The sequence below is a fragment of the Lasiosphaeria miniovina genome (genome assembly GCF_030549165.1).
Source record: "Lasiosphaeria miniovina strain SMH2392-1A chromosome Unknown B0T26scaffold_8, whole genome shotgun sequence".
Classification (NCBI taxonomy): domain Eukaryota; kingdom Fungi; phylum Ascomycota; class Sordariomycetes; order Sordariales; family Lasiosphaeriaceae; genus Lasiosphaeria; species Lasiosphaeria miniovina.
Window position 1 is genome coordinate 3,978,345 of NW_026848227.1, and position 24,734 is coordinate 4,003,078.

Below are 24,734 nucleotides of genomic sequence, written 5' to 3' on the forward strand. Positions count from 1 at the left end.
CAGTGTCCGTGATGGCTGCTTGTCGGACCCAACAACCGCGGGCACGGTTTTCCTTGGTCTTCCCACTTGGATTTAATCCAACCCACTGGCTCGGGCTTGGCTGGGATCCCGCCGTAGGCACCCCACAAGCTTGCAGCCGAGGAAGGACCAACCCAGGGCAAGGCAAGTGGCCATGGCATGGAAGCTAAGGTCGGGTACCTCCACCAAGGTACCCTCGCCAAGGCAAGGTAGCTCGACGGCGTATGTTATGCGGTGACGAGCAGCAACCGCTCCGGCGCAAGCACACCACTGCACTCTCACCCTGCGCTCTGCGCTCTGCACCCTGAAAACTCCAAACTGCAAACTGCAAGCTGAACACTAGGACGTCACTCACCTGCGTACCGACCCGGCTCGTCCGCCGCCGCCGCCGCCGCCGCCGCCGCTTGCTTCCTTCCCTTCGTCAACTCTGAACTCAAAAAAGGGGGGCGGCCTGGCATCATGGTCCGCAAGGCACGCGCGGCCGCCCATCGTCCCGCACGTATATAAGAAACATGCCCGGCCTGGATGCCGTCCAAAAGAGGTATAAGTTGACCTCCAAGCTCGACACTCGATAGCATCCAGTCAAACCCAGCAGACATTGTCTCGTCTCGGCTTGTATATCTTCCTCGACCACCTTCCTCAGATTCCCTCGTATCTCCCCTGACTCCTTCCCGGCTCGTGACGGCTCGTTACATCCATCCCGTGACGGCTCGTTACATCCATCGCGTGTCGCCTCCCTGCAACAACACCACACCTCCCACGATCCTTCACGGCCAACAGAAGATCTCCCGTATCCAACACCATAAAACCTGCCCGAGCCCCGCGGCCACACATTCTTCATTCACGGCCATCAACAGCTTCGTCACCGCCCGCTCGCAGTCTCCACAGGATCGAACTGAAGCAAGCCATCACCACCAAGCATCCAACATGTGCACCTGGGAGCAAACCACATATGCCTGCGGGCACAAGAGCAAGCTCCGCCGCCAGGCTTACTCGTGCGCCGTTTACACTCGGCACATATATGGCGAATGCGTCTACAGCCGCCAATATGACCGCGTGATTCCCGTCATTGACTACAAGGACTGCTCCGACTGCAGCCGGCTCTTTGAATTCGTCAACTTCTGAGCGCGCGCACGCCGAAACCACCATTTTCGTCCAAGCCGCAGCTCTTTCGATCTCTCTGGCAACCGAGCACTTCAACACCACCACCACCACCACCATCACCATAATTGGCCACGCCATCCTTTCCTGCATCTTCTTTCTTCGCCAAAAGTCATGTTCACATGGACGGAGTCCAGACCATCTGCTGCAAAGGCACTCCTTTCTGATGTTGGCCGTTACGACTAAGACGAACTCGCTCAATCACTTGCATCCGATAGACGACAACTCATCACTCGGCGCCAGCCATCATTTTCTTTCTTTTTCTTTTCTCCTAAGCTCGATGGAGCGCTGGGAAGCATGGGCATAGGTACATGGGCATGGAAAAGGACGCATGGGCGCACGGAGCAAAGGCGGGGGCATTGGGTTTCTCTCTTTCATTCCATTTTTCAGACGGCGGGAATATCATGGGCGGAGACTTTGGGTTTCCGTTTCCTCAGATGCCCAAGGACTTAGGCATCGGGAGGGTGGTGCATTATCAGGGCGCAAGAGCGGCAAACGACATACCTTCTTTTCACGGCTCGATTCGGCGAGATACACGACAATTCGTTTCCAGATACATACTTGAAACTCAACACACGGGCAGCATTGCAGGATAGCGGGGAACAGGATAGACAAGGGCTCACATTTACATCGGGAGGGACGGAAAGCATTTGGACAGGTGCACATAGATCTTCTTTTTTTCCTTTTATTTTGTCTTCCCATGGTGATTTCGCAGACACTATTTATTTGTATTCTTCGTTCGATCAATTGCAAGTTCCTTGTCGCTTATGGTGCAATTTCTCACGAATACTCGGGCGGCCAAGGCCCCAAGCCCACGAATTCTTCCAAATCACCAAACCCATGTCTCTTTTCCTCAAACGCTCAAACCACCCCGTACGCATGATTATGCATAACAAGAAACTACCCGTGCGCATGCTGTTGGTGTTAAACCACATCCTTCTTCTCTCGTCGGCAAGTAGGTCAAAGAAAGGTGTGGTGTCGAGCACGCCAAAAAGAAAAAAAGTGTCCGTGGATGACGTCGTTGAGGCCAGACCCACTTTCCCGTTTTGACGCACAGTCGAACACGACACAGCCACCAGCGTGCCTGCCGCCTGCCGAGAGGGCACCTGCGAAGTTGGGAATTACCTAAGCTCTTAACCCCATCCACCTGCCGAACCGAACCATGCTCTCTCAAACGGATCGGACGACGGCCCTGCGGACGACAGCACTGAACAGACGATGGTACTGGCGGCGGGAATGCACTGTGGCGAATGCGGATGGTGAGGGGGGAGGATGGGTGGGGTGGGCCGCACCCACTGTAATGGAGAAGCTCCCCCCCCTTGCAGGATGCATGGAAGCCGCAGTCGTTGCAATTGAAGGTTCGTGCCTCGCAAACCGTAAGCGTTCCCTGTTTCAGAGGCGAGCGCCACGTTGTGAGGTGCCCCAGTTGATGGGTGGGCCGCCGGGCAATCCGCGCATCATGCACTCCAGTGTTCTGTTGCGGTAACGCGGTTTCACTTCTATTTTCGAGGTCGCAGCCGGGGGGGCAGGCGCCGCAGTTGTGCATCTTAAAGCCACCGGGTTTTACGTCCGGACGTTCACTTTGTCGTTCGTTTTTTGGGGTTGACACCAAGATTTTCTCTTTCCCTTGCCTTTCATCCTCACCCCCATCAACCGGCCGCAGCAAGCCGGTGCCGCTTACTCACTTTAGCTTTTTGGCAGGGGAAGGATGCCAGCAACAAAAGGAGAGACGCGGACAAGCGAATCAACGGGCCGACCTCACCAACAACATTCAGGAGCGCTTGTCTGGCGCCGAATCGATCAACCCTGGAGCGCGATCCTTCGCGCTTCTTGGAGGGAATTGATGGGTTTCCGCCTCAAAACCCACTCTCGCAATGGCCCGACGATGGCGAGGGAGAAAAAGCGCTCACGCACCAACGTGTAATAGCTCCGTAACATTACTAACAAACTACCATGTGGCGCTTGTGGGCGTGGGTACTGCACGCACCATCGCGTCTTGAAACTCTGACCAGCCGCCACTTGCCAGCAATGTCAGCAAATTAGCGCTGTTTTGGACGTATTTTTCGTGGATTGTGGGATAAGCGCCGTTATCGCCGACGTAACAAGTCCAAGCCCCGAGGCAGTCAGTCGGCGTTGGTACATATGGATACGTGGATGAACGGGAAAACCTAGCTCCTCTAACTTCCAAGCGACACTAGAAGGGCTAACGCTAGGCTGCATCCGCAGCATATTACCCGCTGTATAGGTGGCGGGTGTGTTGGTTGCTCATCTCTCTTGAGGGAACTGGTAGTCTGGTTCTAGTAAACACAAACGACTGGATGGGACGACCGTTGGGCGTTGGCACCGCGGACCCTGTCACCTCGGCGCTTATTAGGGTACTAGCCGCGGTAATCACGGCTTGTTGGGCCCTAGGAGCCCCGGCGATCTCTAGTTACAGCACAAATTTACAGGGCATCTCCGCATCAGTGGCGGAGGAGCTACAGGGTGCTTCAGGGACTCCCGCTCCGGGATTGCCGGATGCCATCACCAACTTCCAGGGTGGTGGTGTGTGTTTGCTTTGCCGTCGACGCCGAGGGCACCGACACACATAGGCGGTCTGAAAAGGCTGACCAAGAAGCGGCGATTGCGCGTAGCCACCCACACCTCCCACACCTCGGAATGGAATGGACTGATTCATGCACTTCACAGCCTGGAAGTCATGTGAGCGACCCAGCGCTCCTTCCCGCGGGTCCGCACGTATTCCGTACTCCAGTACGGAGGAGCTGACCAATCGCGCAAGGCTCATACGTACTTTAACCGACCTTACCCTACCTTAGGTACCTGCTTTCAGCAAAAACTCGGTACGTGCCCCGGTGAGAACCTCAGTACCGAGAGGTCCCGCGCAACTTGCCGGGGTCCCGCGGATTTCCGCAAGACCCGATCCCCATTTATTTCCCTCTTCACGGCCTTCAAAGTGGCCAGCAGCCCCGCGCCGCACCCGCCTGGCAGCCCGGAATCAAGTCACTGGGCTCGGATTTCCCTTATTGGACAGGGCACCCCCCCCCCCCCCCCCAAACCCGGGCCAAGCAGGAGCAGGCCGAGAGAGTTGCCCTTTTCAGCCACACTGCTGCGGGTTGGCCACATTCCCACGCCCTAGCCAGGTTTCACAGCCAGCACCTCACATTAATTATATGGATGGAAGACTGCATTTTCCCAAGTGAGCTCCAAGTTTCGAGACAGACTGTTCTGCAATGCCCCCAACTCGTATTTGTCCCCTTTATCACCCCAGAGCCAACGACCAATAACCGACCGAATGCAGATGTGCATGAGATAGGATGGCGGGTGGCTGCAGGGCGTCGGGCTGTTTCGCACTCACATGTGCTGCTGCAAGCAATTTGAACGGACTTCCACGTTGTAGACCTACAATTTGCTCGTGGCTGAACTTGGAATCTGGGGGGGGGGGGGGGGGGTTTGTGAGCATGTTGGGCGCGTTGGGGCTGCCATTTCCCATTTCCGGGGAGTTCGCTGATGTTACCTTACCCGGGGTCGCAGAAGTTGGTGCTCACCGGCTCCCGAATCCCGGATTAGTGGAACGACGTAAGGTACTTGTTTCTTCCGTCACACGACAGGACGCACGCCACCAACAGTCAATAACAAGAATCCGTGTCGGAAATTAACCAGCTGCGAGGATATGGCAAGGCAAGTGTGTTGGCAACAGAGTGTGACGAACCGAACCAACTGCGCAATTTGACACAGGGCCGTCAGGAACAGAAGCTAGCAGCACACTTGAGCTGGTAGGGTCGGTTACACTGCACCTCGCCGCCGTCTCCCGACTATAGAGTAAATTTAATAGCATAGATTAAACGCCGATCAGCGATCGGGGTCGGCGATATCAAGGAGGCGTTTTTTGCGATTCTCGGATGAGGACGGAGCGCGGACTTGGTTGTCGGACAGATGCAAAATGCAGCCCTCCAAGCAGCAAAAATGCCCTACAAGTGTCAACCAAGTGGCTCCTTGCTTTTGCGAGGTGAGCTTGGTGGGAGACGCAGCCGGAATCTCCATGGCGTGGATTTTGGATAATGACAGAAATCAGGGCGTTCAGACGAGACAACATCGGCCTAGAAATGCATCTTCAAGTACGAACGAGTTTCAATAAAACAAAACAGGATCAGGCTGATTGTGCACGCAGTGGCAGAGTCGGGCAGGCTGCCGGATTTTCCACCGGCGCGGCCCGGTCGCTAAAGGAGATAAGGGATGAACTCGGACTACGGACCGACGTCTTCGGTCTCGGGACATCAGACGACGGCCAGGCAGACTCGCGACTCGGCTCGGACTGAGCAACCACCGCCAGAGCCGCATCCTTCGGACATGTGAGCAGGTTTCGTGGGCGGCTATTAGATTCCCGCGCCAAACTGTTTCAAGAGGCTGTTTTTGCAGCTAGACACCGTCAGCCTAATTCTTGCGAGCGTGCCTCTTGGATATGGACATCTCAATCATGTTTGTTCGGTTTATCTGGCGGAGTGGAGTACGGTGGTGTCTCTTATCTCGGTTACCCCTGAAAACAGTGTAGAATTACTCCATAAGACTCCACCGCACAGGAAAGGGAATTTCCCAAATGCCGCACACAGGATGGAGCCTTGAGAGGAATTACCGCAAAATGTCCTCCATCAATAACAGAATAGGGCCTGTGGCTCAGTTGGTAGAGCGTTCGCTTAGCAGCTTCGCTGGGTTGTGTCTCGGCAGAGACGTCGCCCGGCTTATGTCCTGCGAAAGGTCCTGGGTTCGATTCCCAGCTCGTCCAGATTTGCAACGAGGATTCCAGTTCCGGAGCTCTTCATCTTTTTTCCATACCTATCCATGATTGGCTTGGCTTTTTTTGGCTGGTCATACTCTTTTTCCTCTTTTTTCTTATCTTCTTTGTCTTGGAGGCCTGGTCGGTATCGAGATTATACTATAGGGTAAAATGATTCTGGACGGCAGGCCACCTCAAGTCTTCTTTCTAGAACCATTTTACTTAGATATCAGCAGCTGGAGTCCGTTCAAATCTTCAGCAGATATCTATTATCTTTTACCAGGTGTATTTGCACTAAATGGAGTCTTCTAATCGTTTATGTGGAAAATATTGTGGCACGATTGGTTGGTTGCCTTGAACCGTATGGTCTCATTCTAAAATTCACAACATGAGCTACTAGGAGAACGAAAACACCTATACGACATGTGAACCACATCTTTGATTCACTTTCACAGAGATCGATCAACGCACCCCTAGATCATTTAATTCTGTATTTCCTGTTTTGCTATCAAAATCTCTCCAAAGTCTCTTCTTTTGGTCTTATGGCGATTACCGCGGCGACAGACAGCCTCAGATCTTAACGGTAACGGCAAACACACCGGCGCCGGCTCCTACGTAGGCGACATTCTTGTCCTTTTCGGTGCGGCCAAAGGCGCACGAGGTGGAGCCGGTGACGCTGCCGACGGAGACGGGTGCGGGCTTGGCGGCCGTGGGGTCGACCTCGACGAGCGAGTTGCGCGAGTTGGTGGCGACGTAGATCTTGCCGTTGGGGCCGAAGCACAGGTCGTCGCCCATGAGATTGGTCCACAGCGTGGTGAAGGCGCCCTTGGCCTTGGCCGTGACCTCGTCGACGGCGACCTTGTGGAAGCTGTTCTTGAAGATGTTGGTGTACCACACGGTACCGTCCTTATACTTGATGCCGTCGATACCGAACGGAATGCCGCCCGAGGGCGCCATGGTCGCGTCCGTCAGCACCACCGAGTACTCGCCCGTCACCACGCTGAAGCGGTACACGCTGCCCTTGCCGGCGTCGGCCACCAGCACGGTGCTGTTGTCGAACACGGCCAGCCCGTTGAGGTTGTTGGCCTCGGTGATGGTCTTGATGAGTGACGACTTGGGCGTGCCGCCGGAAAAGTCGACCTTGTAGATGCCCTTGCCGCCGATGACGGCAAAGACGTCGGGGGCGTACTCGCCGATGCCGCTGAGCCCCGAAGCCCCCGTCACCGAAATGGCCGTCGACGACGTCTTGGCCACGGGGTCAATGGCGTACAGATTGGCGCTGTTCATGTTGGTCGCCAGAACCTGCCCATTGGACCGGACCGCGATGTTCTCGATGGAGCTGAGCCGGACCACTTGTGCTGCCGTCTGCCGCGGCTCAATGGCCGCCGCGCTCGTGAGAGACGCGAAGAGGGGTAGGGCCGCCCCGAAGAGGGCTGGAAGCTGAATCATGGTGGGTGGGCGAGCCTGGGTGAGGGGAAGAAGAGAACGAAGAAAGCAGCGTGGAATAAGGAAGCGAGGACAGAGCAGAGCAGAGTTGAGAAAATATTATCAGGTAGGTTGCCCAGGCGGTACGGCGAGACGATATTCCCCCCTCAATCTCTCTGTGTCACTACCACTTCACCCCAGTCAGTCTGGGCAACTTTAGTTGCAATTGCGCCGACACGGGCAGTATATATAGGTCTTGGCGCCTCCGTCGCAAACTTTGAAAGATATTGGGCGAGGGTGCAGCCTAAATTCCGCAAAGGACAAGGCGTGCTAGTCTTGGAGTTGTTGCTGGCGGGGGGGCAATCTGGCTAATGCCGGGGCCTGTCGTCTAGAATCGCCCAATTCGGCAACACGGTTGGCCGGCTCCATCCGAGGCGTGCTATTTTCCGCTCGGGACCCGGAATCTAGTACTGCGAGCCGATGCCAGTGCAAATTAGACGTCTCGTGAGAGTGAAATTGAGTACATTGCCAGCTTCCCAGGTGTTGGATAGCTTCCTCCAACGCCGGGGATATAGCTCCGGGGATATAGCGACAACAAACAGTACAACCGTAACCAGGACTAGTTTCTGCTCGCTGTGCGCCAATAAAAATTATCGACTCTTAGCATTGGTGGGCAATACCAGTTATCTCGATAATCTAGGAACCAAGATTGTGTGGCATGAATGTGGCGATGTCAAGCCATACAGCTGGCCATCCTGGCTCGCAACATAGGCCCTCCTGGCTCGCAACCTAGACCCTCATCGCCCTGCCCTGGGTGCCCACCTGGGACCCAGTCTTCAGGCCGTCAAAGGTTTATATAAACCCGGCCTTCTTTCAGTTAGAACCAAGACAATCAGACAGCATCTTCCAACCACTTCATCTCACTACAGATGGTTAGACTGTCAAGAGATTTACCAAAGTTCGTATCCTACGCCTTGCTCGTTTCTTCATGCGCATTGAAACCGCCCCTAAGGTGCCGAAGATATAGTCGAATACGTAGGATAAAACTCGCCGGAAGGTCTGGTTCCAGTTGGAACGTGTAACTCTGCACGCGACTAATTAGAATGGATGTCAGTTGCAGTCCTAAGTCTTTGTTTGTGGTGGTGTTTAGATGGCCACCCTTACCACGGCCATGCGCCCCACAAGCAGGGACGATGGGTAAAACGCAGAAAAAAAAATAGAATTCGAGCTTGTAGCTCACGAAGGATGGCCCATCTAATGTGGTGATTGACTGGGTCATTGTCGAATCCAGGAGCCTCGAACTGGTGGCAGTATCTCCCCAGCAGTCCATACCGTGTATTACGAGAGGAATGTAGGATGAGCGGGACTCAGCTCGCTGCTGGATAATGGCCGTTGTCCGCCCTACACTCAGAATATTGCCAGTGTTCAATCTTGGCTACAAAACCCACTCATCCCGACTTATACAAACTACGGGAAGTTAGTTTGAGTCACGAGTGTGAGGGACGATGGCCTCAGCTCAGTTCAGCTGACTTGAAGGCGCTAGTTTAGAATTGCACATGGAGCCACGGTGGATAGTGGCGGAATTAAGAAAGCCCAGCGCTTCCGTGTTTGGAGCCGAGACTTGCCGGCTGCGGGGAAGTTTGAGGAGGCCAGCCTGGGGAAAGGCGAGTCTTGTGGCCTGGGGCCCCGCAATTCAGAGGCCAACGACGCCGACGACCGAGTTCCTGGGACTGGAAGTTTGAACATCTTGTGGCCCCATTGCTTGCAACCCCGGCCTCGCCCATCGTCAGCTGCAGCCGCAAGATCCTCCGCCATCTGAGGTAGGGGATATATACTGCGACATCTTGTTGAACAGTTGCACCTTGCGAGCCTACATTGAACATGTTTGATCTCAATTCTGCTCAGTGTTGACGTCACTCCGACTTTGACTGCACTTTGCATTGCGCTTTGACCTTGTGACCCCACCCCCTACTGCCTGTCTGATCCGCCCCTTTTAATCGTCACAAACAGACATAAAAAAAAATCCAAATTACTGCCCAACACCATGGCTGCCAATGCCGAGCAGACGGACGTGCTCATCTGCGGCAGCGGCTCAGCCGGCCTGTGCGCGGCCATGTGGCTGTCTCGCTTTGGCATCAACTATAAGATCCTCGAGCAGCGCGACGGGCCATTGAAGGTGGGCCAGGCCGACGGCGTGCAGACGCGCACCGTCGAGATCTTTGATAGCTTCGGCATTGCCGAGGCCCTGCTGAAGGAGTCGTACCACGTGCTCGAGATTGCCTTTTGGGCCGCCGTGACAGCGGACGGCGCGGGCGCAGACGTCAAGGAGGGCATCCGGAGGTGGCGCTATGCGCCCGACAAGGAGACCGAAGTCAGCCACCAGCCACATGTCATCCTCAACCAGGCCCGCCTGAACGCCCTCATGATCGGCGACCTGGAGGAGGGCGGCGTGCCGGCCCCCATCGAGTACGACTGCGAGGTCAAAAACGTCGAGGTGGACGAGGCGGCAGCAGCGGCAGACCCCGCCGCGTACTGCGTCACGGTCGACACGGTCGAGGGCGGCGTCGAGAAGAGCTACCGGGCCAAGTACGTGCTGGGGTGCGATGGGGCCCACAGCATCGTGCGCAGGTCGCTCGGGTTCAGGATGCTGGGCGACAGCACCGAGGCCGTGTGGGGCGTCATGGACGTCTACCCGCTGACCGACTTCCCCGACATCCGCAAGAAGGCGGTGCTCAACTCGAGGGCCGGCAACCTGCTGGTCATCCCGCGCGAGGGCGACGCCATGGTGCGCTTCTACATCGAGCTGCCGGCGGGCACGCGCGTGGCCGACGTGACGCTGGCCGACCTGCAGGCGCGTGCGCGCCTCATCTTCGCACCCTACGCCATGGACGTGGCCGAGACGGCGTGGTGGTCCGCCTACGCTATCGGCCAGCGCCGCGCCGACTTCTTCCACCAGGCCCATCGCGTCTTCCTCACCGGCGACGCCTGCCACACGCACTCGCCCAAGGCAGGCCAGGGCATGAACGTCAGCCTGCAGGACGGCCACAACATTGGCTGGAAGCTGGGCATGATCCTGCGCGGCCTGGCCGCTTCGGCGCCGCTGCTCGAGTCGTACATGATCGAACGCGAGCGCACCGCCACCGAGCTGATCGAGTTCGACCGCGGCTTCACGCGCCTGTTCAACACAAAGTACCGCCACGACAACGGCATCAGCACCAAGTTCTTCGCCCAGCAGTTCGTCAAGGCCGGCCGCTACACGGCCGGCCAGGCCATCCATTACGACGACTCGGCCATCACGGACGCAGCGGGCGGCGGGCAGGACCTCGCGCCCAGGGCGCCCGTCGGCATGAGGTTCCCGACCGCGCAGGTCGTGCGCTTCTGCGACGCCAAGGCCATGCAGCTCGTCAACGCGCTGCCAGCCACTGGCGCATGGTACCTCGTCGTTTTTGCCGGGAATGTGTCTCAGGCGGAGAGTGCAGGACGCCTAGAACAGGTTTGCTGTTGTTTCCTTTCCAAGCATTTACCTTGTCGGCGTATGACGGCGGCATCTACCCATTGAGCTGACACTCTATGGCCGCAGGTATCCGGAGCTCTCGAGCAGGTGGTGCATCGCTTCACGCCGCCGGGTGCGGACCCGGATACGGTCATCGACCGCGTCCTTGTTCTCGCGGGGGACAGAAAGAAGGTCGAGCAGGGAGAGATTCCTGCCTTCTTCACGCCTGCCACGGGCAAGTGGAAGATGAAGAGTATGTCGCCTACACCCTGAATTCTTACAAAGACTGCATGTTGACACAGCTGCTGCCAGACTTGACCAAAGTCTTTGCCGACGACGAGAGCTACAACTCCGGCCACGGACACGCCTACGAGGCATACGGCATCGCCTCCCAAAGGGGCGCTATTGTCGTGGTGCGGCCAGATCACTGTGAGTCACGGGCTCCCAGCACAAGCCCTAGCACAAGCCCCAGCCATGAGGATGCGGACTGACACCATTTGTTCTGCAGATGTGGCCAAGATTGTGCGCCTTGAAGACGCCTCGTCGCTGGGCGAGTTCTTTGGGGCCTTTCTCACCGCCCAATCATGAGATGATGGGATGTGAGGTTCGGCAAGGGTTTATTTGTTTCCATACCCGCCAGCTAGTATATTATGGGTGCTTGAGGGAGTGGGGTGGTTCATTAACTAACACTGCTGGTAGAGTGGTCTTTCCTCTTGTGGTGTATATGTAATATAGATACAGGCACGCTGCTTGTATTCGCCTTTCCCTTGACCCCAGAACTGCAAATAGAGGGCGAGAAGTGATAAGACCAGACTTCCATTAATTCCTCAAGGATCATCGTTAATAGAGAACAAAGAGGCTTTGGCTGAGTAACAAATCCCTCAGACCTTGCAGGATCCTGGATGCGTTGGCTTCAATTGGACATTCTATTCTTTCCTATCGTCTTTGAGCTCAGATCGAGCGGCTTTTAGTAAGGGTCTAATACAACTTCTAATAGAAAGTACGAGATTATACGCAGCGTACTTGACAGCGATGCTCAGTTTCCAGTACCCAGCTGCGCTACATCACTCCATCGGAATCCACTTCGACCCCTCCTCGAGCACCTCCTGTCCAATTTCGTCCCACCGTGGATTCCTGTCCGTGCCTTTCATCGCCTACACAGCCGGATCGGCGCTCACAATCTCCTCGAACCTGTTGCACAGCTTAATGTTCACCACGCCCGCCCCGTGCATGAACCCGTGGAGATAGCACTCGCCGACGGCCGTCCACGTGTCTTCATACTGCCGCGATGGCCGCAGCAGCAGCGGGTGACTTGCGCCGGCAGCGGCGAAGACATGGTCGCCGGCTTCGACGCGCCACCCCCCGCCACCCTCATGCCGATCAGCTGGTTGAGCGTGACGAAAAAGGCCCGGTCTCTGGCGCAGTTCATCATGTAGTCAGTGCCGCGTGCGTCGTGATCTGACAGGCCTGCTAGATCGCAGGCCTATCGAGGTTGGTGCACGGGTCGAGGTGGAGCAGTCGGATTTCGTTGCGGGAAGGGTTGAGCTCGCCGGCCGTTTCCATGGCCGTCTTTGGCACTTGATGCTATCGTGTAGTGGCGGAGATTGCGGATGGCGGTGGCATCGGCAATCCCCTCAATCTCAGAACTGGCATTGACATTGGCATTGGCATTGGCATTGGCATTGGCATTGGCATTGGCATCCATTTCGGGCTGTGCAACCATTCCGTCTCTCCACGGCCAAAAGCGTCCCAGACTCCCAATGCAGCCTAGTTCAGGCAGTTCCAGTCAGCCCAGGTTTTGCCATTGAGATTTGCAGTCAAGGCCAATAATGACACTCGCTGGAATATCTGGTACCGTGTTTTTTGTTTGTGCCGCAACCTGTGCGCCTTTTGTGTTTTGCTTCCGCGCTACAGCAAAGGCCTTTTTTCCCCCCCAGACCTTCTGCACCTAGCCTGGTTCATACCCACGAGCAGGCCAATTGTCGACGGTTCAACGGAGCCTCATTCGGAGATATTCGTGGAGAAATGGTAAGGCGCTGATGGAATTCGAGGGGCGATTATCTCTCAGTGCAGAAGGCATGATTAGATCCAATAATGTGAAATGTGTTTGTGGCAGGGACGCGACTCCGGCAGCCCCAGGTTGGGAAGCCGCGACGTGCGAGAGGTCCCCTCGTACTCGTACGGTACATACCAGGGGCTTGATTGGCCAGAGCCCTGGTGATCGAAAACGTCACGAGACTCTGCCCCCGAATTTGACGACGGCCATTCCACGACCATCGGAGACTGAGCAATCCAAATACCATTCCAACCACACGTGCGACTTATTAGCGCCACCGCCCAAATTCACTGCCGACCTTACCTGACTTATTAAGTAGCCAACAAATAATGGAAGGAGCCAAGATGACGACCGGCCTCGCTTTCTTTTTCCGTCTGCCAGGGGAATTGCGCAATCGCATCTACGAGGACCTCCTCATCGTCTCGCAGCCCATATCCATTTACAGGAGGGACATGGTGCTCGACGCTCCCGCCAACGCCTACTCGCACGACGAGCTGGACGCTGACAGCCAGTGGCCCCTGTCTCTCAGGCTTCTTGGCCTCTTTCTGGCCAGTCGCCAGATGCACGCCGAGGCCAGCTCTGTCTTCTTCTCGCAAAACTGCTTCACCATCCCGCCCGTCGTGGATCCCTGCCGACGAGTGCGGTTGCACGCGCCTGTCGAGACGCTGCTCTTGCTGCGTTATTTCCTCGACTGCATTGGCCCCCGAAACGGCGCCTTGCTTAGACACATTCGCCTGCCCTTCACCGTCACCCCCGTGGAGTGCATCACGTTCGGCAAGGCCAGCTTCCACACGAGCAAAGACGTCGCCCAACGCACTAGCCTGCTGCCCACCCTGTACAGCCGCTGCCCAAACCTCCAGTCGCTCGAGTTCCACGCCCTGTCCAGCGTGGCCTTTGAGAACCACCTCTGCGCCTACATGGACTCGCCCGTCGCCAGCCGCGTCCTCGCCGTCTTCAACGCCGCCCTCCACGCCCGGTTCCCCCTGCTCGACAAAGTCACTATCTCCCTAAACGAGGACATGCTCGTCGTGCCCTGGCGCAAGGGCCGGGTGAGCCACGCGAGCGACCGCTGGTGGGAGCCCCTGCGCGCGCAGATGCGCGGTTACGGCTGGACCGTCGTGGACTGGGGACTTGAGCCCGATGCGGCCAAAAACCCAGGCTGCGAGAGCCCAATGCGGCCGCCGCCAGAGCCTAGACCCGTCGCCTCGGTGCCCCCGATCGCCGGGGCCAAGGTTGCAGGGACGCGGCAATGGCGTGCCGGGAGGGCTGTCTGGAGAATGGCCAGGCCCGCGGTCGTGCTGCCGGCCACCGTGGTCGCGCACCCTGTGCGGGTTGCAAGGACCTACTCGCACTAGCGTGGTCGTTTGATGTGAAATTATCGGCGCATGGCTTTTGCTGAGCAGCAGCGCTTGTGCTGGGAAGCGTGGGTCTGCGGGACTGGCAGGATCTAACCGAGTTGTTGTCTAGTCGTTGCCTTTGCCCACGCGTCGAAAGGGAGAACCGGAAATCGGTTGGCAGGTATCTGGTATTCTTCCTACCGACATCAAATGGGACCTGCAATGATCGTTTCCTGCTAGGAGGAGGATGCCGAGAGAAGGATGCTTACTCGCTGGTCCGAGTCGGATAACCCTACTTCGATTTCTCAGGTGCTGGCGAGGCATGGGTAATGGATTGGGACTAGCCTAGGAAATCGTCCCAGCCCCTGGCCCTTTGGAGTTACCTCGCCCGAAACTAGGAGCCCGATTACTAGGTTTTACTTTGTAGGTAGCAGCAAGTTGTTGGCGCTAAAGCCTCGTGCCGCTGTAACAATCGCCCGAAGCGGGATTCACCTGGATTGTTCCATTCAATGAGGCTCGGAAACTCGGCGGCACCAGTGGATCCCTCTCAGACAACTCACAGGCAGCCCCATCCATCCAAGGCGGCTCCGAAACCCGAAGCTCGGCGGCACAATAGATACTGTCAGAAACACTGCACACTGGATCTTGTGGAATTGATGGGGTTGCAATTGCTTGATTGTATTGCCCTCAATTCTAGGCTCTCTGGCTCTGCCAGAGAGCATTTCTTATAGCCATGGCCAGGTGGCGAGGTTATTGCGCGTCTGTGGCTAATAGTGACAAATTCATGATTCTAGCACCTTCTAGAATCTCCCTTCTTTCTGATAGTGACAAATCCATGATTCCAGCACCTTCTAGAACCCCCCCTTTTTTCTGACAGATACCTTTCGGACAACGTGCCATCCCACGGATGCCACCAACGATCTCAAACCTTGATCGGCCGAAACCCAGGCCTCTCAGAGGCAAAGGCTGCGAAACCGACTATGGTGTCCATCTATCAATATGGCGGGGGGGCAAGGTGCCCGGCATTGGAGGATCGGAGGCGTAATTACCTACCTAACCACTCTGTCAAGTCCGTTCAACCCGTGGCGAGTGCAGTCCTTCCTTGCCAAAACAACCCCACACACATTCCCTCGACCTCGTCAGCCATGCTATGACGCTGTGACGGCGTGACCATGCCAATAGGGCGAAACAATGTTGCAAGCCCCAGACTGATGCCGGGTTTCCAAAGTGACTGAGCCTTGCGACGGGAAGCGGAGGAGGCCAATTAAGACACAAAGCGAGCCCCCTGGTGCATTATTTCTTTACACCGGCACCTTGTAGTTTTTATGTAACTAATAGTTTTTATGTAACTAATAGTTGTATATAATCATTTAGATGGACCGACCTCATCAATCGAGCATCCTCATATCCCGACAGAAGCAACACCACTGTCACCTCGTCGAATGTACGCAACTTCACAGTCTGCCCTTGGTTTGCTCGTCCCACCAGACTCTTTAGCATCTATGCCCTCACCTCACCTTTCCCACATGAAGAGGGGAGCCTCACCATGAGCGCCAATACTGCAATTACTCTTGTTACGGGCCTTTTCACGAGTTCGAAACCGCCAACGAGGCCTGCAAGCAAGCCACGCTGAAGGCCGGCAAGAGGTTCAAGGAGGCAAATGCGAAGGAAAATGAGGCTCAAGGCTTCCCCGATTTGCCGGCAGCGAGAAAAGCAGCCGATATGGTCAAATATATGAATCCCGTATGGTTTGAATTCGACATCCAGGACAAAGAACAAGATGCAATCTGGACAGAAGACATTATTTTCAGGCTCAGAGTTACGGATATGATGATGCTCGGCCCTACACCAAAGGGACCGGGTTACCCAAATAATTAGGCCCTCTTCTTCAGTGTTGCTTACGATTTAGAAAAGAAGAGCTCGACGACAAGAGAGAAAACCACAATACAAAGAAAGGTACGATTAGGGCTGGACAGGACTGACACCAAGATCATTTAAAAGAACTAGGGTGGCACACAGGTCAACGGTTTCTTGGCTAAGGTGACCTTCCACGCGCTCGATGTTACCCGGGGCACCAAAAACCCAGAGAGTTGGGCTGGGTACCAAGTAGCAGCGGCACACACCATCGAGGCGGACATGTCGGGCACATTTAGCGATGCACTCGCTATCATGTTAACTGGAGGGCATGGTATTTACGGCCGCTTTCGTTATGTAGCGGATCCGATCACCACGGTGTCTAGGGGTGGTAAGGGACAACGGAGGTTCTATTGGATGGCAAGTACCCGAAGGCAAGCCAGCACCTTGAACCCAGCGTCGAATTGGAGCCTTGGAAATAGTGTTGGTTTAGAATATCAATACCGATGAAATGACATGGCGTATCTGTGCGAATTATTTCCAAGTTCGCGTTCGAGTCTTATGCTACTGAAAACAGACTATAGAAACCCCTACGGCTAAGGCTCGATTAATTACGGAGAGATTAGTCTGTTTAAGAAGCCGTAATGCACGCTCCTTCGCTCCTTTTCGGTTTTACGCAAAACCTTCAAATACTGCTCAACACCAAGGCCAAAGGGCTGATAGACACAAACCCCTTATCACTGGATTACTATGCGGCAAAGATTGTAATTAAATATCCACCTCTCGAAGTTGATAAACTCCATGAAGTGATGCAGTAAGCACGCCGCAGAATCAGGGGAACTGCGGTTGCCATCAAATAGTGTTGCCAAGCCGGGAACCAAATGTGGTAATAAGCGTCCATTGTTGCCCGGATATTGAATGCAACCCTTCACGTCATTTCCCCACAACTAAGCTCTGACGGGTGATTCCGAAGCTAGGATTCTTTCTGTCAGCTTTCATTTGCTCGATGCATAAATGTGGCGTTGCCGTTCCCGTCTCACCTGTACTTTGCATGCGGTTTGCCACAACAACCGCGACGGAAATGCGTAGAGGGAAAGGCGCAAGGTTCCAGAATCCAGAAACGGTTTTGCTGGGAAGCTGGCAAATTGACATGACCTGACACTGGTATCTGTTGCTTCCAAACAATACAGGCAACGTGGCCAATATCCCCAGGCTCGGCTGCAACGGTACGTACTTCATTTGGTGAAGGTTTGCAAGATGCGGAAGGATCGAAAAAGTTAGAAACGGCTAGCAGACGGGAGCCGGGGCGCCGCCATTCCGGACCGGGATTCGGAATTCGTGCCCTCCGACATGCGATAGGTGGGGTAGGGTATAATAGGGGTATTTCGGTTGCCTAGGTAAGTAATGGACACTAGTCACAAGCAGGTAAGTAATCTATATCCGCAATATTGAGCGTTTTCCTTCACATGTTCCAACATTGTGTATGCCAATATCACGACAATCAGAACACGCAGACGTTTGCAGAAAGGTTTGCCCAGTCAATCCTTTTTTAATCGGGCCCAGCATTTCGACCACCTAGACTGTTAGCAGCCCCCCCACCCCCTCTTGATCACGGCATCGTTTAATCCCGTGATGCCACTCACATGTTTGAACGGATACTTGCTGCCAGTCGTAGGCACCCCCCACAGCCAATCTGTACTCCAGCAACCTCAGATTCCCACGTTGCAATGCGGGGCAAATACATGAGAAATCACTCTGCCTTGAGACGAAATTTGCGGGGACGGGGGCTTGCTAGCAGCCCGAATGCTACACAGCGGACGGTTGAGCTTGCAGCCAGGGATTTGCCGCAGTGGCTCTTTTCCCGAGGCCTATAGGGACCCCCAAAGCGCTTCTAACCAATCAGTAGGGAGACGGCAGCTTGAAACTTGGACACGGAGCTCCTCGAATGGCCGAGTCATGGCCACTTACAATCGCACCGTGGAGTGAATCCCACATCAAACAAAACATGTCCAAGCTGCTGCGACCTCGTCCTCCAAGTCGGTCATTGCAACACCGGGCTGCACAACTCATGCATGGCCGGTACATTCCCCGCCAGCCCCCGGCCACATCATCATTTCCAATACCTTATCCAAATACGGTATGTACAGTACCTACATGCACCTCCCTCTCCGCGCGGAACATTGCTGCTGCCAAGTTGCTTATCTACCGGGTACCTTGAAGCTGGCCGGAATTGTAGCTCGTTCAGCACGGGAGCATGCATCGGGGTCTCGGGCGCGGGCAATGTCCGTTCATGTGAATCAGACCATCTCATCTTCGCATTCTTCTCGAATTGACGCATCTGCTATGAGTCGCGAGTGACTTGAGGGTCAATTTGCTCTGATATATAAATTGTCTGCGCTTCTGGCTTTCCCTGTCGAGGTGTTTGTTTCGATGCCGCTTTTAGGGTTGGTCCACTTCCTCCTTTTCACTACCCCCAAGCGCTGAAAGCTAGCAACAGTGTCCGGGTATTTGTGCTTGGAGAACTAGGCACTGAAAATCACGCACTAAATCCCAAATTCGCTGCATTTCTTCCGCTCCTGTGGGTGGGTGTGAATTTTACAACCATGTATCCAACGATGGCAAATGTTGACCGTTGGACCCTGGCGTATGGCGTCTTGGCTCTGGTAAGCAATAAGCTTTGACCCATACCCCCTTTTTTCTATACTGTTGTTTTTGCGCCACGCCATGTGCCAAGACTAACGGAGTGATGCATGTCAGATTGGTGCTACGACACTCTTCAACATGGCCTACAACATCTTCTTCCATCCGCTGCGGTCCTTCCCCGGCCCGTTCTGGCACCGAGCTTCCCGCCTTCCGTTCGCATGGGACGCGATTCGAGGCAATAATGCCCGGCATATGTACGACATGCATCAAAAGTACGGACGTGTGGTACGCGTCGGGCCGAACCACCTGTCCTTCACCGACGTCCAGTCCTGGAAGGACATCTACGGCCACCGGACGGGAGCCCAACACTCGCAGACGCCCGAGCATGCCAAGAGCACCGTCTTCTACCGCAGCATCCCCAACGTAGCCAAACACATCATCAACGCCGACCGTAGCGAGCACACCCTGCTTCGCCGCGCCATGTCGCACGGCTTCAGCGACAAGTCCATTCGCAACCAGGAAGTGCTGATCAAGCGCTACGTCGACCTGCTGGTGAAGCGCCTGCACGAGAACTGCAGCGATGGCGAGAAGCCGCTCAACATGGTACCCTGGTACAATTGGACAACGTTTGACATCATCGGAGACCTCGTATTCGCCGAGTCGTTTGGCTGCCTGGAGGAGCAGCGCTATCACCCCTTTGTGCACATGATCATCAAGACCATCGCTGTGGGCGGCATCAGGGTCTTCACCGGCTATTTGAACTTGGACTTTGTCGCAAACTTCATGATGGTTATCAGCTCTTTCCAGAGGCCTTTTCTGGAGCTGATCGAGGGCATGCACGTCAAGCTAAAGAAGCGCCTTGAGAATCCCGTCGAGCGCGATGACCTTTTCGAGGGTCTGATGAAGCATCGCAAGGATTGGGCAAGTGGCCGCCCCTTGAATCCCCCTTCAACCAGCCCCAACCAGAACAACACTAACTCAAACACCTCAGAACCTGGAGATGAAAAGCCTGCAATCCAATGCCGTCATCATCGTGGTGGCTGGGTCCGAGACGACTGCCACGCTCCTCAGCGGCGTGACATACCTCCTGCTGTCAAACCCTGAAGCGATGGAGAAGCTGAAGCACGAGGTGCGGTCGACGTTCAAACGGGCCGACGAGATCACGTTCGCGTCGGCAGGGAAGCTGCAGTACATGCTAGCGTGCCTCAACGAGGCGCTGCGGCACTACCCGCCGGCGCCCATCAACCTGGTGCGCGACGTGGCGCCGGGCGGCGCGGTTATCGCCGGCCACGCCGTGCCCGAGCGCACCATGGTCGAGAGCAGCCAGTGGGCCATGTACCACGACGACGAGTACTGGCGTGAACCCTGGGCCTTCAAGCCCGAGCGCTTCCTCGTCGACGAGTCCACGGCCGACGGGACCGAGGGCGAGGCAAGAGACATGTTCGAGGCGCTGCAGCCGTTTAGCTACGGGCCACGCAACTGCATTGGGCGCAAGTGAGTTCTGTTCTCCTCCTCTCCATTTCGTGCAACTGCTAGACCCTAGAGGCTGCAGAGTGGCGCAGTGATGAGACTTGAGAGGAGCGACTGCAGACTGACCGTGATATAAACAGCCTCGCCTACGCCGAAATGCGCCTCATCCTCGCCCGCATCATCTTCGACTTTGACCTGCGCCTGGCCGATGACAGCAAGCTCTGGATTGAGCGGCAAAAGACGTATGGACTCTGGGACAAGCTGCCCCTTAATGTTTACCTCACACCCGTCGACCACTCGGCCACCACCCCCGTGCCCGTTGCCGTGTAGGGACATGCACATCATGTATCTTACAATTGGGGCTCATTATCTCGTGAATTCGAAGATATCTATTTCCTTGACTTTGAGAAAACATTTCGCTCGCATGTGCATCGTTTCTACTTTACCATTTAAGACGGGATGGCTTTCGGACTTTCTTTCGTTTTTTCCTTCTTTAAACAGCCAAATTAACGAATCAATTGGAGTGTTTTAACTGTTCTACCATATACGCCTCTATTTCTAGCAGTGTCCTTGCATCAACGTAGTGCCCCGGCCATGGGCTAGTCTAAAAGTAAGCTTTGTGTTTTGATTCTACACAGACCATTTTATCGGTGAGCTTGTTGGTGATTGCGTCTCTTGTAGGTTCCCCGGCTTTTGGGTCTCTCTCTTTCTCGAACCCGGAGGTGTAAAACGCGTCGAGTATCCATTTCTGGCTGCCCTGTTTGTTGCCGTCGGGCGCGTAGCACAGATGAGATGGATTTGCGGCAGAACGGACAGGGATCATTTCGCCAAGCAGCCCGCTGCTGTTGACATTGATACCGATTTCGTGCAAGGGTCTGATGTTAACCATTCTTTTTCGCGGGATTTACTGGAAGCAAAGCCTCGCCATGAGGCCGTGGATCGTTTGCCCCTCCCTGTCGAAGCTGTGTAGGACATCTGTTCCCTCTATCCCAACGCGCATGACATCTCCATCGTGGTCCTCTATCGCAGCCATAATAAAGAAAAGCGACCAACAGTTTGGCAGGCCATTCTTGGGGGGCGCTGTGTTGGTTATGATCTTCAAAGACGCGACTTTTTTGGCGCACAACTTTCTCAGCCGCTCCGCAGAGAGCTGATCCAAGTTTTCATCGCGCGCCGTCAAGTTGACGAAGAAATACCACACCGGTTGAGACTTTCTGGTGTAGTACTCGGTTTTTTGCGAAGTTTAACCTCTGCAGCGGTGGCCTTTAAAGTACTTGCTTCTTTCCCGCCTTCAGCCTCAACAGCAGCCGCAGCAGCGACGCTCTTTGCAGCAGCGACGCTCTTTGCAGTAGCGGTGAGCTTTGCAGTAGCGGTGAGCTTTGCAGCAGCGGCGAGCTTTGCAGCAGCGGCGTCTTTTTAACAGCGCTTCGTGCAGCAGCGGCCTTTCGAATGTCGATGGTTTTCATGACAGCCTGCCTACCCAGAAAGCTTTTGAGGGTTTCTTCCAAAATGCTCTTTGCATCCCAAACCCGTGCATCTGCTGCCAGCTGTTGCTGTCGCACGGGTTTTAAGGTTTCTGGGCCCTAGTTGCTGTTTTTGCTGATCATTGCTGGAGGTTGTGGATGGTAGTTTGCTTATATATTGGTACTGAAAGAAGACGGCAGCGGGCTTGGAGAATACCTAGCGATGTTCAAGAAGTAGCTCGATGTCGTGTGATGAGGATGGGACATTTCGTTTGAGATTGCACCCTCAACCCACCAGTATTTATAATCGTCATTTACATTATTGCGTGGTATTCAACGCCACACAGTTGGCCCTCTCTTCCCTTTGCATCACGTCCTGGCCATGTGGCCGGAGTCCAAGTCTGAGGAATCCCTGCTGGTGCGGTTTGAAGTACCTCCCTCGTCTTCTTTCCGTCTCCCTGCTACACCACCATCGGTGCCCCAACCATGGACTATTTAAAAGTTGGTCCAACAAGGTTGAGAGCTAAGCCAATCTAGGGGTGGGGATTTTCTTTTGGTGCAGCATGAAGGGTTAGCTTGGGCCAGTGGCAGCAAGATACGGGGGAATTCTGCAAATGACTATAAGGGGGATAGTTATGTTATTAACACGACCTACTACGGAAGCTAACACAAGTGGCCGATTAGCTACCCCGGATCTTCAGTCCCACGAATGCTTCAGCTCACTGGCCACAACTTATCTACCTAACTAACTAACCACAGTATAGTACCTGGCCCGGGCAGCTAATTATAGGAAATTGTTTAGGGACAAACTGGACCCGAGCACGAGTTCAAAGTCAGATAAATATCCATCCAGAATACGATTTCTCAATGCTTTTCAATTTTCCGCCTATCAAGGTCCAAACCGGCATTAGCGTGTACGCTTTATTGATCCTTGACCTGTGGCCATAGCTGAGGCCGGGTGGTTAGCTGCGAGTTAGCGGTCTGAAACGCGGCCGCCCCATAGGAGCGAAACGGACTACGGCCAATTCTCCAAAGGCACCCACTCTGATTTCGAAAAGAATTACGGCCAAAAAGTCCTGAATGGTGCTTCTGAGCAATTTCAGAAAGCCCTCGACTGATGTTTTCGAGCAGATGAAATGAGAACGGCTGTAATGGTGTTTAGACCCGTATTTCGCCATTCACTCGCCCCCTTCCCAGCCCGCCCTGAGTCTGGAAATTTGAACAAGGGCTGTGCCCCTCGGCCTCGACCACGACCCGCCTCAGCCCCCGTGATCCTAACTCATGATACAACACGGCTAGGGCCTCGGGGCCCACCACACAACCGACGCCATGTTTCAAACAAAACAATCTAATGACCGACTCATGTCCCGTTGTTCCAGAATTCCTTCCTTCGGCCTACGTAACCCACCTCTCCGCAATTCCTCGCGCTCCTTCAACGCCCAAAAATTGCCATGTCTTACTGGATGCTTTTTCCACATGACTGCCAGACCGCAATTTGTAGGTATCACTTTACACCCAAGAGTTTGAGCTCAGACTGGTCGTGTTTTGAACCAGCGTCTATGGTGCAATATTATCGGACGATTCGGACTTCCAGGCCACAGAATAAATGGAAAAGCGTATTCCAGGTTTCTTTACTCACTGATGTCTTTACTCACTGAGAGTCTGAGGCCATCCTTTCACCGTTTCATCGTTGCAAGAAAAAGTGATCAATGTCATTAACCCACCCCTCAAAAGCTGCCTTTTGTCTTGGTGCATCGGTCTTTGATTCCTTCGTTCGGGTTATATCTCAAGAGGACCCCATCCCGCAGTCCACGCTCCAAGATACCTGCATTAAAAAGCACTTCACAAGTCACTCGCCCTGCGCCGTGAGCCTCAGAGAAGCAAGCAAACTTGAAGTGCAATTGAACAACACCACTCGCCACAGCCATCCAAAATCAACAAGACATGGCTGGCAGACCTCCATTGAAGCGCCCACCGCGCGCCAGTAGCGACGCCAGCTTTGGGTCAAATGCGCCAACCATGTCAGGAGATAAAATCGAAAAACCCGGCCCCGGGAAGAAATTTACGGCTGTTCCGCTTGATGGAAACCCACTGCTGCCACTGTTCTCGTCATTGCAGGAGGAGGGATTTTCATGGATTGATTTTCAGCGGCCAAGGAAATTCTACACGAGGGATAAGAACGACGAAATAACGATACAGAAAATGTCAGACGAGGACCTCTTGTCAGAGTGGCAGAATACATTCCGCAAAGCTGTCGTCGACGCTCACATTCTACACCGTGCCGGGGACCATCGCATGAGATGGCTATTGGCCCTTCGTGTCAATGGCCTGTACATCACAATCGAGCCCAAGCCAACCAGTACACCAGCAACTAGATTCGTCTCTGAGGGCGATGGGTGGGTAAAGGTCCAGTTTGTTGTCACTCTCGAGCCGGAGGATCTACTCTTGCCGGAAAATATCAACCAGTACGACTGTGTTAAGACCTTGAGCATTTACCGACATCGCACCTATGTCTCCGTTGAAAATTTCTTCAAAACTCTGGTCGATAACGGCAGCTTCCGATATCAATGTGCCCCCGGCCCCAACCAAGATTGCCGCAGATGGCTGAGAGATCAAGTCAGACTGCTGCTTGATTGCAAGCGCCCCCTGTTCAGGAGCAAGTCCGATGTTGACTTGGTCGAGGACATTCTGCTGGGCTGGACCAGCAACAAAACTCAGCTGAATCCCGATAACAACATTCCATTTTCCGAAGGGCTTTATCTTGATAGACCTGTTTCGGCAATGGCCAAGACAACGAAGAGCTGGCTGGCGAAATGGGCTTGCTGTTGTTTATAAGTTCATCTTCATATACGTCATGCAACACGGAGAAAATCACCCTCGCGTCTAATTTGTGTCTAGTATCTGGTGAAGTCGTGCGTGTCATTGCTATGCGATCACGTGGGTCTTTGCGTGGGAAGGCCATTTCTTCAAGTTTCGGCCCACTCGGCTGACTGACAGGCCGTTTGAATCAAACCGTGCCACAGGCCAGTTGAGAGGCCAGCCC

The 24,734-nt window shown here is 54.7% G+C and overlaps 8 protein-coding genes and 1 non-coding gene across 9 annotated transcripts; 5 read left to right on the forward strand and 4 right to left on the reverse strand.

The window, feature by feature from the left end:
* Positions 1-736: 736 nt before the first annotated feature.
* On the reverse strand, positions 737-1,426 carry B0T26DRAFT_521402 (uncharacterized protein). The gene has a single exon (XM_060435477.1). It carries the CDS (start codon positions 1,270-1,272, stop codon positions 856-858), a length of 417 nt encoding a protein of 138 aa, XP_060290892.1. The 5' UTR covers positions 1,273-1,426; the 3' UTR covers positions 737-855.
* A 4,413-nt stretch (positions 1,427-5,839) lies between these two features.
* Positions 5,840-5,959, forward strand: B0T26DRAFT_t258. The gene has a single exon. It is a non-coding gene; the product is annotated as a tRNA-Ala (tRNA).
* Positions 5,960-6,520: 561 nt separating this feature from the next.
* On the reverse strand, positions 6,521-7,399 carry B0T26DRAFT_657491 (uncharacterized protein; the record flags this gene model as incomplete). The annotated part of the gene is made up of 1 exon (XM_060438790.1): positions 6,521-7,399. The coding sequence occupies one exon, from the start codon at positions 7,397-7,399 to the stop codon at positions 6,521-6,523; it is 879 nt and encodes a 292-aa protein (XP_060290893.1).
* Positions 7,400-7,731: 332 nt separating this feature from the next.
* On the reverse strand, positions 7,732-8,975 carry B0T26DRAFT_733718 (uncharacterized protein). The gene is made up of 2 exons (XM_060443161.1): positions 8,540-8,975; positions 7,732-8,469 (listed from the first exon to the last, which is right to left on the reverse strand). Exons 1-2 carry the CDS (start codon positions 8,703-8,705, stop codon positions 8,309-8,311), a joined length of 327 nt encoding a protein of 108 aa, XP_060290894.1. The 5' UTR covers positions 8,706-8,975; the 3' UTR covers positions 7,732-8,308.
* Positions 8,976-9,419: 444 nt separating this feature from the next.
* Positions 9,420-11,456, forward strand: B0T26DRAFT_681647 (FAD binding domain-containing protein; the record flags this gene model as incomplete). Its single annotated transcript, XM_060440659.1, has 4 exons — positions 9,420-10,868; positions 10,956-11,121; positions 11,181-11,297; positions 11,377-11,456. 4 exons carry the CDS (start codon positions 9,420-9,422, stop codon positions 11,454-11,456), a joined length of 1,812 nt encoding a protein of 603 aa, XP_060290895.1.
* A 566-nt stretch (positions 11,457-12,022) lies between these two features.
* Positions 12,023-12,573, reverse strand: B0T26DRAFT_681648 (uncharacterized protein; the record flags this gene model as incomplete). Its single annotated transcript, XM_060440660.1, has 2 exons — positions 12,023-12,283; positions 12,370-12,573. The coding sequence occupies 2 exons, from the start codon at positions 12,571-12,573 to the stop codon at positions 12,023-12,025; spliced, it is 465 nt and encodes a 154-aa protein (XP_060290896.1).
* Positions 12,574-12,922: 349 nt separating this feature from the next.
* B0T26DRAFT_521465 (uncharacterized protein) lies at positions 12,923-14,525 on the forward strand. Its single transcript, XM_060435478.1, has one exon. It carries the CDS (start codon positions 13,254-13,256, stop codon positions 14,277-14,279), a length of 1,026 nt encoding a protein of 341 aa, XP_060290897.1. The 5' UTR covers positions 12,923-13,253; the 3' UTR covers positions 14,280-14,525.
* Positions 14,526-18,718: 4,193 nt separating this feature from the next.
* Positions 18,719-20,818, forward strand: B0T26DRAFT_794719 (cytochrome P450; the record flags this gene model as incomplete). The annotated part of the gene is made up of 4 exons (XM_060446895.1): positions 18,719-18,778; positions 18,873-19,683; positions 19,715-20,252; positions 20,369-20,818. 4 exons carry the CDS (start codon positions 18,719-18,721, stop codon positions 20,556-20,558), a joined length of 1,599 nt encoding a protein of 532 aa, XP_060290898.1. The 3' UTR covers positions 20,559-20,818.
* A 2,817-nt stretch (positions 20,819-23,635) lies between these two features.
* Positions 23,636-24,299, forward strand: B0T26DRAFT_794725 (uncharacterized protein; the record flags this gene model as incomplete). Its single annotated transcript, XM_060446896.1, has 2 exons — positions 23,636-24,164; positions 24,247-24,299. The coding sequence occupies 2 exons, from the start codon at positions 23,636-23,638 to the stop codon at positions 24,297-24,299; spliced, it is 582 nt and encodes a 193-aa protein (XP_060290899.1).
* Positions 24,300-24,734: the final 435 nt, after the last annotated feature.